Below are 19,919 nucleotides of genomic sequence, written 5' to 3'. Positions count from 1 at the left end.
TGAGATCTTTAATTGTCAGTGTGCAGGTCTGGTCTTTATTTGCACTCCCTTTGATTTCAACCATCCATCCAGGCTCTAATACGTCTCGGGTTACTAGCATGTATCCCAGGAGCTGTAGTTGACCGTTTTCTGTTTGCTTGTACCAGAAGATGCGATCATAGTTAGTTATCTTGTGTACACAGTTGATTTCAGCTCTTTGTCCATGATTTTTATACATATCAGCTGGAGTCTGGAAGATTTGGTCACTGAGTGAGGAACCTGTGAAAAATGTCAACAAAAAATCTCACAACAATATAAAACAACAAATATGTGAGTAAAGGATAAAAAATTAAAAAGTAAAAAAGGTGCATTACCTGAAACCAGGATAATGTTTAAGGTTATGCAGAAGAAAGTGAATATCATATTGTGTGGCATGATTATATTCAAGAAGTTGCACGTTAAGTCTTCCGTGCTTTCATAACTGTGTATTCAGCTACACTGATCATTCATTTGTCATTTCTGGTTAAACCCTCCCATCAAACAATGGGCAGTGATGCAGTGAATTCTGAGCAGCCTCTACGCCACAGACATACTGCCACGTTATGAAATGGCTTAAAGTGACAAAAACCTGTAACAGATTGTCCTTTTTCAGCACCTCACCATGTTATTCTATATCTCCTTGAACATCTTCATCATCTTTTCCTTCATCTATGCAGAACTATCTGCTATCTGCTCAGGAAACTGTGCATCCAGGCTTCAAGCAGCACCATTGGGTTAAAATTGATGGTGCATTAATATGCTTGAATTTTTCATTTCTATCACTGAATTCTATCCACTATATCCAGATTTATGAAAAAGCTGCATTTTTCTCAGACCACACCAGTGACTGTGAGCTGCGTCAAAGGTGATTTTATTCAAAGGTTCAAAGTCCCAAAGTTGCTGACAGTTCAGAAGTTGCTTTTATTTCCTTTTAGAATGATTGTTGACATAGCTAACCCGATGCAGAAGATGTTTCCTGACCAACTGTTTCAGTAGTTTGACAGTAGATGTGGTGTAATAACTCAAAAGGCCTTCCAGAGGATATTAATAAAAAGAGAAGCATATTTTTATCTGAAAGGGGAGCTCCTTTTAAAAAAAAAAAAAAAAAATCTCTTGCATGAATCATGTACCTGGAAGCCACAGAGATGAAACAACAAATGTGAAAAGCACCTGTTGTTAATTAAAACCTTTAACCTCCACCTATTATTATAAATAAATCTAAGGACCTCCCATTTTAGTACCGGATTATAATCACAAGATCAATGTTGGTTAGAATACAGGTGCAAGTGTCTGTGAGCTGTAAGAGATAAAAAAAAAACTGGCATTTGGAAGGTTTTTGTATTGAGTATCAGTGATATGTAGCACTGTGGTATCTAGCAGCACAGAAGTACACTGCACTGCTGTTCATGAAGAGATCTTTAATTTTCAGTGTGCAGATCTTGTCTTTATTTGCGTCCCCACCAATTGTCACAGTCACTCCAGGCTCTACAAATGGGTTTGTTATGTACATGTATCCCAGGAGCTGCAGTTGACTGTTTTCTGTTTGCTTGTACCAGAGGATTACATTATAGCTGTCTATACTGTGCGAACAGGTGATTTCAGCTGCTTGTCCTTGATTTTTATACATATCAGCTGGATCCTGGTGGACTCGGTCACTGAGTGAGGAACCTGTGTTTTAAAAAGCAAACAAAAAAACATCAGAAACCTCATCAGAAATAAATTTCCAATATAAGAGTAAATCCTGAAGACTTGAAAAGTTAAGAGTGCATTACCTGACACCAGGATAATGTTAAGGCTTATGCAGAAAAAAGTAATTATCATGTTGTGTTGCATAACTAAACTCAGGAACAGAGCTGTTATGTTGGCTGTGCTTTCATAACTGTGTATTCAGTTCTGCTCATCGTTCATATACCATTTCTCGTTAAACCCTCCCACCAGGAAAATGGGCAGTGATGCAGTGGATTCTGAAGAGCCATTATACTACAGACATACTGCCACCTCGTGAAAATAAATAGTGTTTCTGTATTTGAGTTCCACACTGTTATTTCTTTCTTTGTCTGTGAAAGCTTCGTTAACATAACTCCAGTTGATTTTACGGGATTGAAACACATCCTAGGAAAAAACTGAGAGAAGAAAATATATTTGAATACTAAAAATACTCTGAGCAAACGTGTTCAGGTCTTAAACGAACAACAATAATTAATGTTTATGTACCTTGAAGCCACAGAGATGAGAATATGAAAGTGATGACTGGTTGAGCAATCATAGTGTTATTGTACAATGTGTTAAGAAAGATTTTCATTATTCCTATTATTTCCTATTCCTTTAAAAAAGATGATTTTCTCATAGCTAAAGCTGTTTCCTGAGCAACCATTTCAGTAGTTTGACAGCAGATGTGGTGTAATAAATCAAAAGGCCTTCCAGAGGATATTTTAAAAAAAAAAAGAGAAGCATATTTTTATCTGAAAGGGGAGCTGCAGAAATGCATGTGGGTTTTTTATGTGTATGGTTTTGCCCTGACAATGATCTGACGTTTCCATGTATAATTAGCAGACTGTGGCATGCAGTATTTAACTGTCACTGTCCAAATGCTTATGGTGGACCTGACTACACCTGCTGTGAGCAGTGATGGACAAATTAAAGATAAAACGAGAAATGTAATAGTCAAGCAGCAATATAAGATGTGTTACTGTAAAATATTGGCTGTACTGCAGTATTTACTGTAAGTCAAGTTTAGTGTCTTCTGTAAGTGCTTTCTCACTCAGCATCATATCATTTAAGGAATAAACCAATGTGATATCAACAGAGCAGATATTACATAAGTAAACTGAAACTGCAGCTAAAAATATGTTTGCTTTTGATTCTTTACTGTTTAACTTGCAGAATATCAGACACTATGGAAAATGCTCATCACCATCTCCTAAAACCAATGATTCAATGATTTGGATGTGAGTGAATACTTTTGGCAATATAGTGTATGTGTTGAGATGTAGGTCAGCCCCACCTGGTAGGAACAAAAGAGAATGCAAACATTTATAAGGTCTGGAGGTCTGTCATGTCTGCTTTTTCTACTTATGTGAATTAAAGCTGTACTTATTTTTTGCTATTTTTTTTCTTTCTTCCTGGTTTTATAAACAATGCATACTCTAAATAACACGCTTAGATAAATAATAATAGAACAAGGGTATATTTAATACATTTTTACATGACTGGATTAGGCCACAAACCACTAAAGCAGGTGCTTAAGAGCTTGTCTTATCAAGACCACCAAATGTAAACAAAAACAAAAAACTGTGCAGTTTTTGTAGTGTTCAGTGGGGCTTTTTGTCATTGTGCATACCTTGCTGAACAATAGTACACTGCACTGTGCTCTATTTGTGCAACTTTGATAATCACATTTGAAGAAACCACCTCCATGTCAAGATCAACTCATTTTAAGTAAAGAAGTTATTACCTCAACAGAAAAAGAGAAAATTAAACATGTTGACCTTCCTTTGATAACACGTTAAACTATGTGCCTAAGACTCATAGGGATTTAAATCACTGTGTTCTGACTTCAGATCAACTGTGTGACCTTACTGATCTATCTAAGACCTAAAAGAAAAGCGAACACTATGCTGGCTGGTATGTAAGAGGTCGGGGAAGTATGATCATCCACTTTGATGGTTTTGAGTTTGTGTATTAAGGGGAGGGTTTTTCCTCTGTGTGCACAGTAGTACACTGCACTGTGCTCAAGTGACTTAAGGTCGACTATAGACAGAGAACCATTCTTTTCTTCCTCTCCACTCAAATCACCTTAAAATATTTTTTTATTCTGACGTTTCGTTCCTGGGCCTACATCAAATGTAACTGCTGCCCACATACCACTCCTATAGAGTCAACAGCACAGAAAAATCCAAGTTTATGAGCAGCAGTTTGTCACTTTGAAGATATGCAATCCAAAACAAATAAAAACATCTAATCATCTTTTTTCTTCCCTTACAAAGTAATAAGCAAACTAAAGACTATTCTCTAACTCTCAAAAACCAAGAAACAAAAAATGAAGTATTTGAATAAAAAAGGGCCTCTCCATCCTTATAAGTCAAGCTACAAAGTGCTCGATATGTGAAGTGAATACAAATTTAAAATTTACTATTTACAAGGATTATTTACAAAATGTTTTCAGCTACTGTAACCACAAAGACTTCAGATTGTAATGCTGATCTCTCACAGACAGGCGAGAAAGCTGAACACACCCATTGTAATGGCAGAAAAAACATCACATCTTCATGGATCATGTCATTCTTTGCTGTTTTAATGCACATGTCCAGTGCACTTCATGGCTTGGGCTCCATGGGATTTCTGTCTTTCTGTGGTTAAGACCTGTTGGACTTTGTCTCCGGGCGTCTGATAAACATGATGAGCTCCTGTTTGAACCCTGAGTGACTCTTACACTTTGCCAGTTGCTGCAGGTTTTGATATCTGTATTTCTTGAGCTCCTGTGCCACCTACTGGGAGGACATGAAAGTCAAGTCATTTCCAATGTTAGATTAGTTGCCGAGCGGATGTTGTACAGCTTCTCCTGCTTCTCATGTCACTGTTTGCTGATAGGACAAAAATACATGCCACTGTCATTCTGCTGCATATTATTTTAACGGAGACCAGTGGTTCCATTACCTTGTTGGCATTGTTAATGATAAATTGTTGGATTGGGAATTTAAAATGGGGTAATAAAGAAAACACATTAGTTCTTATGGAGTCTTTTTTTAGGTTTATTTTGACATACAATTAAATTGACAGCTTGTGAAGGTGAAGAGACAGGGGGACTGACCATCCTACCTGTGTCAGAGAAGAGCCAAAGTTAAAGCTGCTTGCAGTTAATCATTTGTCAATAACCTAAATATATGTGAAATGAGAACTTATAAAGGTACTCACCTGTCCTGGTTGCTTCTTGCAGGATGTGGAGCAAAAGAGTGAAAGCAATCACCTGCTTAAGAACTCTTGGAGCAGACCAGTGTGCCAGGTTAGGGAGTATGGTTAAAGAGGGTTTTAATTTAGATAGTAATGGGTGAAGCTTAGTCACCAGTGTGTGAATGTGTGTGTGTGAATGGGTGGATGACAGGTTGTGTAAAGCGCTTTGGGGTCCTTAGGGACTAGAAAAGCGCTATACAAATACAGGCCATTTACCATTTATTGGTTTGTTTATAGTATGTGTTGGAAATATGTATATGTTTGTGATGTGCTTTAATGTTATTGTATGTTTGTTTGTGTGGAGGGTTATGTTTTCATTTTGATTAGTTAACCCCCATACTTGGGCTATTCCGGATGCTCACCTGAAAAGGTAGAGTATAAAAGGAAGCCATTTTGTTTAGTTGTAGTGAGTGTTTTGTGCTGTTATCATGGTCCTTCTTTAATAAAGTGTCAATCCATGGATGTGTTTTACTCCAGTCTTGCGTCATATTATTGGACAGAACCTATGACTGCCGGCCAAAACTGGCAAGTGGTGTCAGGAGTGCTGCCTCTAATGAATGAGGTAAATATGATGACGAGAAGTGGAAAGAAGAATGACTGTAATGACGTGGCAGAGGATGGGGGAAGGTGCTACAGCTGATCCAGTGGCTAAAGCAGGAGCTAAACCTGGCGATAGACTGGATGAACTGACAGCTCTGGTGAAATCATTGATGCAGTCTCAAGCAACAAGAGACCAGAGAATGGACAGAGAATCAGCCCGACAAGAACAAAGATGGAAAAGTATGCAACATCAGTTTCAGCAAATTCAAGTTCAAGTGAAAGAAATGACAGAACAGCAGCAGGAACAAGAGAACAACCAAATCGAGGAGGGAGGTGAACCTGATGAGGGGCCTAGTCTGACTGGTCAGCAGATGTGGTCTCTGCCAAGACAGGAACCATTTCACCAGAGAGATCCCAAGTTGTTGCCACTCACTCCAGATGATGATATTGAGCATTTTCTCACTGCTTTTGAGGGAATGGCTCAAGTCTGCCGTTGGCCGAGAGAAGAATGGGCTGTTTGACTCGTACCTCTGCTCACAGGTAAAGCACGTAGTGCTTATGTGCATATGGACATTGCTGATTCGGAAGTCTATGATAAAGTAAAAGATGCCATTCTTGCTAAATACGAAATAACTGCCCGGCCAAAACTGACAATTATTCACATTAAGAGTTCTCAATGTCTTTTCTGCTGCCTGACTATTTGTTTTCATGTTTCCCACCAAAGAATGTGTAGATGATGAGGCCTCAGTCTCTCCTGGTCTTTGAATGTACCAGTACAAATGACTATGACTTTTTTTTTTTTTTCTTTTCAATTTCTTGCATCAATCATGTATCCTGAAGCCTCAGAGATGGTACAACAAATGTGAAAAGCACCTGAGGAATCATAGTGATACTCTACAGTGTGATAGCTGGCATTGTACATATTAATGCCTGTCATTATTTATTATGGTGGGTGGAGATTAAAGGTTTTAAATCTAAGGACCTCCCATTTTAGTACTGGATTATAATCACAAGATCAATGTTGGTTAGAATACAGGTGCAAGTGTCTGTGAGCTGTAAGAGATAAAAACTGGCAATTGGAAGGTTTTTGTATTGTGGGTCAGTGATATGTAGCACTGTGGTATCTAGCAGCACAGAAGTACACTGCACTGCTGTTCATGAAGAGATCTTTAATTGTCAGTGTGCAGGTCTTGTCTTTATTTGCATTCCCAGCAATTGTCACAGTCACTCCAGGCTCTACAGATGGGCTTGTTGCAAACATGTATCCCAGGAGCTGCAGTTGGTTGTTTTTTGTTTGCTTATACCAGAGGATTACATCATAGCTGTCTATACTGTGCGAACAGGTGATTTCTGCTGTTTGTCCTTGAATTTCATACATATCAGCTGGATCCTGGTGGACTCGGTCACTGAATGAAGAACCTGTGTTTAAAAAAAACAAACAAAAAAACATCAGAAACCTCATCAGAAATAAACTTCCAGTATAAGAGTAAATCCTGAAGACTTGAAAAGTTAAGAGTTCATTACCTGACACGAGGATAATGTTAAGGCTTATGCAGAAGAAAGTGATTATCATGTTGTGTTGCATAACTAAACTCAGGAACAGAGCTGTTATGTTGCCTGTGCTTTCATAACTGTGTATTCAGTTCTGCTGATCGTTCATATCTCATTTCTCGTTAAACCCTCCCACCAGGAAAATGGGCAGTGATGCAGTGGATTCTGAACAGCCATTATACTACAGACATACTGCCACCTCATGAAAATAAATAGTGTTTCTGTGTTTGTGGTACACACTGTTAATTTCTTTCTTTATCTGTGAAAGCTTCATAGGCTCTGAAATTTGGCATGCTGTTTAGGGACAGAGTCCTTTTTTGCTCTATTCCCACCCAAATCTCCAGTGATATTGAAATGATCATGAATTGGTCTTCAAATGTGACAACTTTGAAGTTTAAAGAAAAGGTGTTTCATAGCTTTCTCTCCAGGCTGCTGCTGGTACCAGAGCATCACTCTGTAGTCAGTCTTTTCATGGCCGCAGAACATCTGAACCAACATTTGTGATGAACTCAAAGGGAGACTGACGGACCTCAAGACTCTGACACCTGAATAGAAACGCTAAAAAAAACAATTTTGCTTAAATCATAACATTTACACTTTTAGATAATCTTATGTTACGCAAACAGCATATTATCTGTCAGACAGAGAAAGAGAATATGGATCATATTTTCCTCCAATTTATGTTTTTTAGGGATCTAAATATTGGGCTTTGACTGATTGAGGTTGAGGAGAAAAGTGAAGTGAAACTTATACTGGCTGGGATCTAACCAAGATGTGGTGAGGAGTATGTTAGTTTAAAACCATCCACTTTAATGGTTTTGAGTTTTTGTATTACAGGGAGGGGTTTTCCTCTCAGTGTGCATAGCTTGCTGCACAGTAATACACTGCACTGTGCTCAGGTGCCTTTAGGTCCACTATAAACAGAGAAGCATTCTTTGCGTTATCTCCACTCAAATCTCCACTAATATTAAAATGTGTCTTAAACGATTCCTCGTGCTCTTTGTTGTTGTAATATAAATGTCCAATGCGTTTCAGAGCCTGGTCTCCAGGGGATTTCTGGTACCACTGCATGAGCATGTAGTCGGTCTTTTCATGGCTGCAGACCAGCTGCACTTTTTCTCCAGGTCTTCTGAAAACTTCCAAAGGTGTTTGGGAAACTTGAACACCCAGACAAACACCTAGAAACAGAGAAAATGAATAATCAGCATATAAACGAAAGATAATATAAATTGGGATACTTGGATGATAAATGTGATTACCAGTGAGCCAAAATGAACTGAATAATGTCAGCATGATGAGCTTCTGTCTGAAAACAGAACAGTGAGTGATATGAACATTTTCCCCATGCACACTTTTATTGACGCCCTCCTCTTGAAACCAGCTGCTAAAGGTTTTGATGTCAGTATTTCTTGAGCTTCATCGCCACCTACTGGAGGACATAAAAGTCAAGTCATCTCTAATATCAGATTAATTGTTGAGCAGTTTCTGTACAGCTTCTTTTACTTATCACATCACTGTGTTTGCTGACAGCACAAAAATACACACCAGTGTCATTCTGCTGCAAATCATTCACAGTTAGAGCCCCTTTCTTAATGTTTTTTTTGCTGGCTGATAGATAAAAATAGATAAAACTAGATCAAATTCTTCTTTACCTGAATAGTAATAACCTCAAACTGTTGGTATTTATACTGCACCACCTTTAAGGATCCTTAAGTACTTCATGGCATTAATGCATGTACATGTGTGCTGAGATGAAGAGGTCTTTTCAAATCTTAGCAGAAATTTTTCATGAGGCTTGTAGAGGCATGTCTGCTTTTACTACTTTTGTGATTTAAAGTTGTACTTATTATTTGGACTTCATTCCTGGTTATATAAAGAGTACATATCTGAACAACATGCCTAGATAGATAAGAATAAAACATGAGTGTGTTAGCATGTTGTTCTATGAATGGATTAAGCCACTAGACAACCACTAAAGCAGGTGCTTCAGAGCGTGTTTTATCAAAAGAGTTTTTGTACAGTTCAGAGGGACTTTTTATCATTGTGCTTTGCTAGCTGCACAGTAGTACGCTGCACTGTGCTCTTGTTGTGCGACTTGAACAATCAGATAACCTTTTTTTACTGTATTCACACTCAAATCTCCAGTGATATTAAAATGATCTTTATATTGTTCTTCATATTTGTCATCTTTGTAGTACAAATACCCAATGAGTTTCATAGCTGTCTCTCCGGGTGGCTGCTGGTACCAGAGCATCACCCTGTAGTCAGTCTTTTCATGACTGCAGAAAATCTCCACTTTGGATCCAACATTTGTGATGAACTCAGAGGGAGACTGACGGACCTCAACACCCAGACAGACACCTGGGGAAAAAAATTTTTTTAAAAAACACATTCAGTTTAAACCAAAACATATGATGCATTTAAATAATTTGATCAGTTTCCATGTTTAGATCTTATTCTAGGTAAACACGTTATTACCTGTTAGGCAGCAGAAAAAGAGAAAATTAATCATGTTGACCTTCCTTTGATAACATGTCAAACTGTGTGCCTAAGGCTTTGGGATCTGACTTCAGATTAACTGTGTGACCCTACTGAACGAAGATCTAAAAGGAAAGTGAAGTGAGCACTATGCTGGCTGGCATCTATTTAAGAGATCACAATCCACTTTGATGTTTTTGAGTTTTTGTATTAATGGGAGGGGTTTTCCTTTCAGTGTGCACACTACTGCACTGCAGAGTGCTCAGATGCCTTTACCTGAACTATAAATAGAGAAGTATTCTTTGCTTACTCACCACTCATATTGGCAGTAATATAAAACACAAAGATTTCAGAATGCATTTTTCAGCTTTCACATTTCAATTATTAGCTTATACTCAGACTTCTCACACAAACACTTAATGCTACTAGCAGTCTAACTGCTGGCTCGTGTTTGCAGGGGAAGCAAACAGCGGGGTGAGGTGGCTGTCACCTGGAAATCTTCTCTCTATCCAAATATCCAATTTGCATGCAGTATTTTCTGCAAACCAGCTAACAAGGAATCTCCACCTGTCTCAGCAGAACACACAGAGGAGAGAAAGCTGAACACACAAACTCGTATGGTAGAAACAAACATCGCATAATCACTGATCATGTTGTAATACAAATGTCCAATGCACTTCATAGCTTGGTCTCCAGGGGATTTCTGTCTTCCTGTGCTTGCAGATGAGCTGCTTCCACAGGTGTTTAGTAAATTGCAACCCAGAAAAACACCTAGAAAGAAACATATGGAATATAGATGATATGAAGGGGTCCTCCTGAATGATTAATGCGATTACTAATAAATCAAAATACATGGAAATTTGTCAGCATGAAGAGCACCTGTCTGAAAACAGAACATTAAATGACTCTTACCAGCTAGCACAAGTTTTGATATCAGTATTTCTTGAGCTCTAGTGCCACCTACTGGAAGACAAAAGTCAAGTCTTTTCTTGTATCAGATTGGTTGTCAAACAGAGAGATGAGACAATCTTTAAAGTCGAGGTATCTCTTGCAGGCTTCATTTACCTTGGAGACAGCGAGACGAGACAACAAATTCTACGAGCACTCATACTGATACTATACAATGAGATACGGCCGATATTGTAAATATTACAGCCTGCTGCTATTTACAAAAGGCTCTAAGTCACTCTAAGGACCTCCCATTCCTGTACTGGATCATAATCACAAAACAGTGTTGGTTAGAATACAGGTGCAAGAAACTCTGTGCGATGAGATGACAAGACAGTGAGGAGGTTTTTGTATCGAGTGTCAGTGACATGTAGCACTGTGGTATCTAGCAGCACACAAGTACACTGCACTGCTGTTCATGAAGAGATCTTTAATTGTCAGTGTGCAGGTCTTGTCTTTATCTGCACTCCCATCCATTGTCACAGTCACTCCAGGCTCTGGAAATTTGGTTGTTCCCAACATGTATCCCAGGAGCTGCAGTTGGCTGTTTGTTTGCTTGTACCAGAGGATTATATTATAGCTGTCTATACTGTGTGAACAGGTGATATCTGCTGTTTGTCCTTGTTCTTTATACATATCAGCTGGATCCTGGTGGACTCGGTCACTGAGTGAGGAACCTGTAAAAATGAATAATCAGAAACCTCACATCAATAAAAAAAATATAGAACGAGAGTAAATCTTGAAAAATAAAAAAAGTTAACAAGAGTGCATTACCTGACACCAGGATAATGTTAAAGCTTATGCAGAAGAAAGATATTATCATGTTGTGTTGCATAACTAAACTCAAGAACAGAGCTGTTAAGTTGTCTATGCTTTCATAACTGTGTATTCAGTTCTGCTGATTATTCATAGGCCATTTCTTGGTAAACCCCTCCCATGAGGAAATACAGTGGTGTTACTGAGGAACCACTACCCTACAGACGTACTGCCAGATTATGAAAGGACTTGGTTCTAAATTGAAGTTTTCTTTATGACCTATATTTTCAAGTATATTCTCTGGGCATTTTATGTGATACTGCTGGGTTCCTATGAACCCTATAATGTCATTTCTTAACCCACTAAGTTTTTCAGTTATATTCAATTTCTTGAAAATTTACATTTTTCTCAAACCACACTTAAGGTCATGAGCTGTGGGTAGTGATTGAACGGTATTTGCCTTAAAGAAAACTTTTTCAATTTTGTTTTTCTGCATTATGCAGGTCACCAAGTAAACCTTTAATATTGTAATGCCAACAAAGTTCCAGCAACTGCCACATTTTTATTGGAAGATTTAAAAACATCCAAAGACCACAAAAGACCACCAAAGTTTGCACAAGATGCATCAACGTTTTTTGATTTTTAATTTTATCAGAAGTAAATCCATCAAAGCCAGTGAAATCAGTGGCAAAGCTGGCAAATATGAACCACTTTTTTCTATAGTTTGTCAAAAATCTGTGTTGAGATGGGACCTGTTGAGAACCATCTGCAAGCAGTGCCTGTGCTGTTAATAAGAACGCCATGATCAGTGGTGTGCAGATAAACCGAGTTGAACTAAAATGGAATATTCACCCATATCTAAGCACATAAGAATATCATTAGTCAGTGCCATGGTTTTTTGGTAAATCATGCAACCTCTTTAATGAATATTTAATAGAAAATGCTAATCACAACTTTGTAAAGCCCGCAGGGATAAGACCATTTATTTTGATTAGTGAGATGCAAAGATTAATTTCCCTGTACCACTAAAAGAAACTTAAACTTGGGAGATTTCCTAGTTATTTCCTTTCTGCGTGATGTAATCCTTGTGTTTTAATTCCTGATATGCTCATATTTTCATCCGAATCACCGACAAAAGAGCTGTTGCTTTTAACTTTTATTGTATATTAAATGTGTTATTAGTGGGACGTAATTAGAATGAACCAACAATAACATCACAGTTGAAAACAGAAACCACAAAAGCAGGTGTCTGAGATCAGTTTATTCCCTATACTTGTGTAAACCACTGATTCAAGGCTGCGTAGTTTTTGTAGTGTTCAGAGGAGCTTTTTGTCACTGTGCTTGTCTAGCTGCACAGTAGTACACTGCACTGTGCTCTTTTTGTGCACCTTTGACTATCAGAGAGACGTTCTTTGCTGTATTCCCACCCAAATCTCCTGTGATATTGAAACGATCTTTATATTGTTCTTCATATTTGTCATCTTTGAAGTACAAATGCCCAATGAGTTTCATAGCTGTGTCTCCAGGCTGCTGCTGGTACCAGAGAATCACCCTGTAGTCAGTCTTTTCATGGCTACAGAAAATCTCCACTTTGGATCCAACTTTTGTGATGAACTCAGACGGAGACTGACGGACCTCAATACCCAGACAGACACCTGGATAAAGAATGAAAACAAATTCAATTGAAATCATAACATAATGCCACATTTAATGAAACCGTCCATGTTCAGATAACCTTGTAGTAAGTAAAGAAGTTATTACCTGTTAGGCAACAGAAAAAGAGAAAATTAATCATGTTCACATTCCTTTGATAACGTCAAACTATATGAGCCTAAGAGTTGTAGGATTTTAAATTGCTAGGATGTGACTTCAGATCAACTGTGTGACCACATTGAACTAAGACCTAAAAGGAAAGTGAAGCGAACACTATGTTGGCTGGTAGGAGGAGTATAAACAGTTCAAACCCATCAAAATAAATGTTTTGGGGGGGTTTTTTTTTTCAGTTTTTGTATTAAGGGGAGGGGTTTTCCTCTGTGTCCATAGTTTGCTGCACTGTAGTACAAGGCAGTGTGCTCAGGTGCCTGTAGGTCGGCTATAAACACAGAAGAATTCTTTGCTTTCCTCAAATCACCATTAATATTAAAATAAATCTTCATACTCATGTTAAACTCACACAGAGGAGAGAAAGCTTAACATACTCCCACACACTCTCTTATGGTAGAAGCAAACATCACATCATTGTTTATTATGAAAATCTTTGTTAAATAAATAAATAATTTTTTATTTATATAGCACCTTTCAAGACAGAATCACAAAGTGCTGCACATAAGATTACAAGTCATAAAAAGAGAGAATAAAACAGGCAAAAAATTAACCAAAAGCAGTTTTAAAAAGGTGAGTTTTGAGTTGTTTTTTAAAAACAGCTACTGAGTCCGCAGTTCTTAATGCTTGGGGGAGAGAGTTCCACAGTCTAGGGGCCACAGTGGCAAAAGCTCTGTCACCCTTAGTCCTCCTCTTAGTATTTTTTATAGCAAGTAAGCCCTGATCAGATGACCTCAAAGACCTGCTAGGGACATAAGGCTGTAGCAGATCAAAGATGTAGGCAGGTGCCAGTCCGTGCACAGCTCTGTAGGGCAAGACCAGGATCTTAAAATCGACTCTAAATTTAACAGGAAGCCAGTGTAACTGAGATAATAACGGTGTCACATGTGAGTACTTGGAGGATTTTGTCCAAAGCCTAGCTGCAGCGTTTTGCACAACCTGCAGACGATCCAGAGAACCTTTGCTTAGACACATAAACAGCGAATTACAATAATCCAAGCATGACGAAATAAATGCATGTATAGCAATCTCGAGTTCAGAGCGAGATAAAACCGGGCTTAGCCTAGCCACATTTCTTAAATGATAAAAACAAGACCGAACTAGAGATTTCACATGCTCATCCAATGTGAGACTCGAGTCAAAGGTGACACCTAAATTCCTGATAGAGGATTTAACATAAAGTGAGAGAGGGCCAAGGGCTTTCACTATCTGCGATAGAAACCTATCAGGGGCGCATATGAGGACTTCGGTTTTCCCCTCGTTGAGTTGGTGTAATGCAAATGTCCAGTGCACTTAATAGCTTGGTCTCCAGGGAATTTCTGCCTTTCTGTAGTTGCAGATGAGCTGCACTGAACTTCCAGCTTCCAGTTTGAATTTAGGCGACAGACACTCTCTCCACTTTTAAGATTTGGCTCAAAACTTTTCTTTTTCATAAAGCATATAGTTTGGAGGTTTGTCCTTACCACTGTCACCGAAGCGCTGTTGGGGTTTTTCTCAGTTTATGTTTTTGTTTTGTTTTTATTATTCTTATTTTGTTATTTTGATTCTTATTTTTACAATATAAAACACCTCTGGGGAACTGTTGTTGTGATTTGGCGCTATATCAAATAATTGAATTAAATGAAACTGAATATTGTTGGCATGATGAGCTCCTGTCTGAACATCTCTGACATTTACCAACTACTGCAGGTGTTGATCGGTATTTCTTGAGCTCCAACGCCACCTACAGGAGGAGATGAAAGTAATTTCTAATATCAGATTAATTGTCAGGCAGTTTTTGTACAGCTTCTCCTACTTCTCACATCACTGTGTTTGCTGACAGCACAGAAATACACACCACTGTCATTCTGCTGCAAATCATTCACAGTTAGAGCCCCGTTCTCAATGGCTTCTTTGCTGGATGAATATTTATTCTCAGGGGCTCCACCATAGTCCGGCTTCCCACCAAACACTGTGTAGACGATGAGCCTCATGGTCTCTCCTGGTCGTTGAATATACCAGTACATCTGGCTGTGGCCCTTATCTTTGTTGTGGCTGCAGTTCATGTGTGCAGCTTTGTTAACATAACTCCATCTGATTTCAGGTTGTTGAAACACATCCTGGGATTGACCTGTAAGAAAAAAATATAATTTAATTCAATAATTCTATAAGCAAAATGTTTAGGCGTTAGATGGTGACAAGAAATCTTTAAAGTCCAGGTATCTCTTGAGCGGTCTATGTACCTTGGAGCCAGAGAGATGAGACAAAAAATACAATGAGGGCTTGAGCAATCATAGTGATGCTCTACAATAAGATGAAGCTGACACTGTAAATATTAAAGCCTGCTGCTATTTGTAATGGTAGGTGGAGGTTATAGGTTTTAATTCTCTCTAAGGACCTCCCATTCCACTACCGGATTATAATCACAAGACCTATGTTGGTTAGAATACAGGTGCAAGTGTCTGTGAGCTGTAAGAGATAAAAACTGGCAATTGGAAGGTTTTTGTATTGAGTATCAGTGACATGTAGCACTGTGGTATCTAGCAGCACAGAAGTACACTGCACTGCTGTTCATGAAGACATCTTTAATTATCAGTGTGCAGGTCTGGTCTTTATTTGCATTCCCACCAATTGTCACAGTCACTCCAGGCTCTACAGATGAGCTTGTTCCAAACATGTATCCCAGGAGCTGCAGTTGGCCGGTTTTTGTTTGCTTGTACCAGAGGATTTGATTATAGGTGTCTATACTGTGTGAACAGGTGATCTCAGCTGTTTCTTCTAGATTTTTATACATATCAGCTGGATTCTGGTGGACTTGGTCACTGAGTGTGGAACCTGTAAAAATGAATAATCAGCAACCTCACATAAATATAGAATCAGAGTAAATCCTGAAAAATTGAAAAGTTAACAAGAGTGCATTACCTGACACCAGGATAATGTTAAAGCTTATGCAGAAGAAAGTGATTATCATGTTGTGTTGCATAACTAAACTCAGGAACAGAGCTGGTATGTCTTCCTTGCTTTCATAACTGTGTATTCAGTTCTGCTGATTATTCATACACCATTTCTTTAAAACCCTCCCACCAGGAAATTGGGTGGTGTTGCAGTGGATTCTGAAGAGCCACTACACTACAGGCATACTGTCAGCTTATCAAAGGACTTAAAATAGTATCTTTTACTTTGAGTTACACATTTTCAATCTTTGCCAGAACCTTTCTATGAACTTTCAAGTAAACATACTGTATAGGGACAGTATAAGGTATTTCTAAATGTTTTGGCTATATTCACTTTTAAAAAAGGTTCATTTTTTCTCAAGCCACACTTATGGCCATGAGCTCTGGGAAGTGAGTGAAATTTATTTGTCTTAAAGAAAAAGATTCTTATGTTTTGCAATATGTTTTTTGCCTTCCTCACTTTCAGCTGTATGTCATTCGTCCTCATATTGAAATGTTTCATTGAGAAGCTACCAAATACAAGTTCAACACTAAGTGTTAAACTCTTAACACTGCTTAATCTTTCATGGAATAATTAGGCAACAGGCTCACATGGTCATAAAAATGTTTGCTGGTCAATTGTTCAAATACTTTTTAAACCTCTGAAAATTGGGAGCTTTTTATAAGTCTAAAAAGGTGAATGCAGTGTTACCCACTGAATCGGTCAGACATCTTGTTTGTATTAAAATCCACTGTGTTGGTTTACAGAGACACAATTACAAAAATCCAGTCATTGTCCAAATACGTATGGACATGTAGATTTCAGCTGCAACTAAATTTTTTTTTTTATATATAAATATTCAGTTTAGCTCTTTGTATACCATTATTTTTACATGAATCATCCACACAATATCTTGTTTTTGACATATTATTATGTATTAAATATGTTATCAGTGTGGCATCATTAGAACAAAATTATATAAAAATCAAAAACCAAAACCACAAAAGCAGGTGTTCTAGATCAGTTTAATTCCTTTTCTTGTGTCAAACCACTGATGATTTCGGGCTGTGGAGTTTTTGTAGTGTTCAGAGGAGCTTTTTGTCACTGTGTTTCTCTAGCTGCACAGTAGTACACTGCACTGTGCTCTTTTTGTACAACTTTGACTATCAACGAGCCATTTTTTGCTGTATTCCCACCCAGATCTCCTGTGATATTAAAATGATCTTTATATTGTTCTTCATATTTGTCATCTTTGAAGTACAAATACCCAATGAGTTTCATAGCTGTGTCTCCAGGTGGCTGCTGGTACCAGAGCATCACCCTGTAGTCAGTCTTTTCATGGCTGCAGAAAATCTGCACTTTAGATCCGACATCAGTGATGACCTCAGAGGGAAACTGACGAACCTCAATACCCAGACAGACACCTGGATACAGGGGGGAAAAAACAAAAACATTTTGTTTAAATCATAAACATTGACACTTTTAGATAATTTTATGTTATGCAAACAAGTTATTACCTGTCAGACACCAGAAGACAAGAAAGGGAATCATCTTTCTATTCCTTTGATTTGTTTTAGAGTTTACTTTTTAATTACTGGGATTCGACTGACTGAGGTTTAAGAGGAAAGTGAAGTGAAAATTATACTGGCAGCATTTAACAACAAGGTGGGGCGAGTGCATTCAGTTTAAAACCATTCGCTTTATTGGGTTTGAGTTTTGGTATTACAGGGAGGGGTTTTCCTCTCAGTGTGCATAGCTTGCTGCACTGTGCTCAGGAGGCCTTTAGGTCCACTATAAACAGAAAAGCTTTCTTTGGTTTCTCTCCACTCAAATCTCCACTAATATTAAAATGTGTCTTAAACGATTCCTCGTGCTCTTTGTTGTTGTAATATAAATGTCCAATGCATTTCAGAGCCTGATCTCCAGGGGATTTCTGGTACCACTGCATGAGCATGTAGTCGGTCTTTTCATGGCTGCAGACCAGCTGCACTTTTTCTCCAGGTCTTCTGAAAACTTCCAAAGGTGTTTGGGAAACTTGAACACCCAGACAAACACCTAGAAAGACAAAAAATGAATAATCTACATGGATACCATAAATAATATAAAGTGGGAATGGTGAATGTGATTACAAGTGAGCCAAAACAATCGGCATGATGAGCTTTTGTCACAGAGTGACTTGAACACGTTACCATGCACGCTTTTCAAGAGGAGGGCGTCAGTAAACCAGCTGCTAAAGGTTTTGATGTCAGTATTTCTTGAGCTTCATCGCCACCTACTGGAGGACATGAATATCAAGTCATCTCTAATATCAGATTAATTGTCAGGCAGTTTCTGTACAGCTTCTTTTACTTCTCACATCACTGTGTTTGGTGACAGCGCAAAAATACACACCAGTGTCATTCTGCTGCAAATGATTCACAGTTAGAGCCCCGTTCTCAATGGTTTTTCTACTGGCTGAATATTTATTCTCAGGGGCTCCACCATAGTCCGGCTTCCCACCAAACACTGTGTAGACGATGAGCCTCATGGTCTCTCCTGGTCGTTGAATATACCAGTACATCTGGTTGTGGCCCTTATCTTTGTTGTGGCTGCAGTTCATGTGTGCAGCTTTGTTAACATAACTCCATCTGATTTCAGGTTGTTGAAACACATCCTGGGATTGACCTGTAAGAATAAAATACAATTTGATAATAATAATTTTCTGATTAAAAGAAAGAAGACCCTCTTTATCACATATCTTAAAATGTTCATGTACCTGAAGCCACAGGGATTAGACTAAAAATATGGTGACTACTTTAGCAATCATTGTTATATTCTACAGTGAGATACAGGTAACACTGTCAGTAAGAAGCCTGTATAATGATAGGTGGCAATTAAAAGCTTTACTTCACATTAAGGACCTCCCATTTAAATGTTTCGTTCTAACCAGAAGACCAATGTTGGTTAGGATACAGGTGCAAGGGGCTGTGGGCTGTAAGGGAGAAACTGCCAATTGCAAGGTTTTTGTATTGTGACTCAGTGATATGTAGCACTGTGGTAACTAGCTGCACAGAAATACACTGCACTGCTATTGAAGTCGAGTCTTTTAATTGTTAATGTGCAGGTCTGGTCTTTATTTCCACTCCCATCTATTGACACGTTAAATCCGGTCTCTGGAAGTCCTCTGTTTGCTACCATGTACCCCAGGAGCTGCAGCTGGCTATTTGATTGCTTGTACCAGAGGATTCGGTTGTGGTTGTCGTCGATACTCTGCAAACATTGAATTTTGGCTATATCTTCAGATGTTTTGTACATGTCAGCTGGTTCCTGGTGGACGCGGTCGCTAGGAGAGAGACCTGTTAAAAAAAAAAATCGGAAAAGAAAATACACAAGACTTAATTCAATGCAATAAGTTAAAATACTGTGTTTTTAGCATGTTTAGAGAATTGCTTTATTAGTCAAAAATATTAATATATTTTATAAATTTCAAAAATGTCATTACCTGAAACCAGTATGGTGTTAAAAGTAGTGCTTAGCAATAAGAAAAACATTTTGTGTTTTCTAAATGTTAGTTGAAAAATAAGAGACTACAGTGTTGTTCTTATAGTCTTTTTATCCTTCAGTTCATAAACATTTATACTGGTAATTTCCAGCCTCCTTTCAAGTCAAGCTGCCTATCAGCACACAGACATGAACTCATGAAATGGGTGGGCTCGCATAAATCTCCTCTTAATGTTACAATCAAGTCAGCTACTGTGGGGCTGTACTGCCACCTTATGAAAGGAAACGATATAACTGGCTTTAAGCTTGCCTGTCATGGAGTTTCATGCAGACATGGAAACCACTATGATAAGGTTTTTGTATTGAGGATCGGTGATATGTAGCACTGTGGTATCTAGCAGCACAGAAGTACACAGCACCACTGTTCAGGGTGACATGTTTAACAGTTAATGTGCAGGTTTTGT

The 19,919-nt window shown here is 38.3% G+C and overlaps 1 protein-coding gene and 4 gene segments (V, D, J or C); 1 reads left to right on the top strand and 4 right to left on the bottom strand.

The window, feature by feature from the left end:
- ccdc177 (coiled-coil domain containing 177) overlaps positions 1 to 19,919 on the top strand; it is a 166,728-nt gene that overhangs the window by 31,598 nt on the left and 115,211 nt on the right. The window lies entirely within an intron of this gene.
- Positions 7,755 to 9,858, bottom strand: LOC120739733. The segment is given in 4 exon segments: positions 7,755 to 8,237; positions 8,319 to 8,365; positions 9,264 to 9,420; positions 9,852 to 9,858. Coding segments are annotated over 4 exon segments (537 nt in total).
- On the bottom strand, positions 12,224 to 13,121 carry LOC120739604. The segment is given in 2 exon segments: positions 12,224 to 12,896; positions 13,003 to 13,121. Coding segments are annotated over 2 exon segments (357 nt in total).
- Positions 14,829 to 15,375, bottom strand: LOC120739732. The segment is given in 2 exon segments: positions 14,829 to 15,172; positions 15,285 to 15,375. Coding segments are annotated over 2 exon segments (396 nt in total).
- On the bottom strand, positions 16,853 to 17,622 carry LOC120739606. The segment is given in 2 exon segments: positions 16,853 to 17,399; positions 17,493 to 17,622. Coding segments are annotated over 2 exon segments (357 nt in total).

The sequence above is a fragment of the Simochromis diagramma genome, unplaced genomic scaffold, assembly GCF_900408965.1.
Source record: "Simochromis diagramma unplaced genomic scaffold, fSimDia1.1 OVJJ01000304.1, whole genome shotgun sequence".
Lineage (NCBI taxonomy): Eukaryota > Metazoa > Chordata > Actinopteri > Cichliformes > Cichlidae > Simochromis > Simochromis diagramma.
The sequence above is the reverse complement of the archived record's forward strand: the minus strand, read 5'-3'. Positions and strand labels throughout refer to the sequence as shown.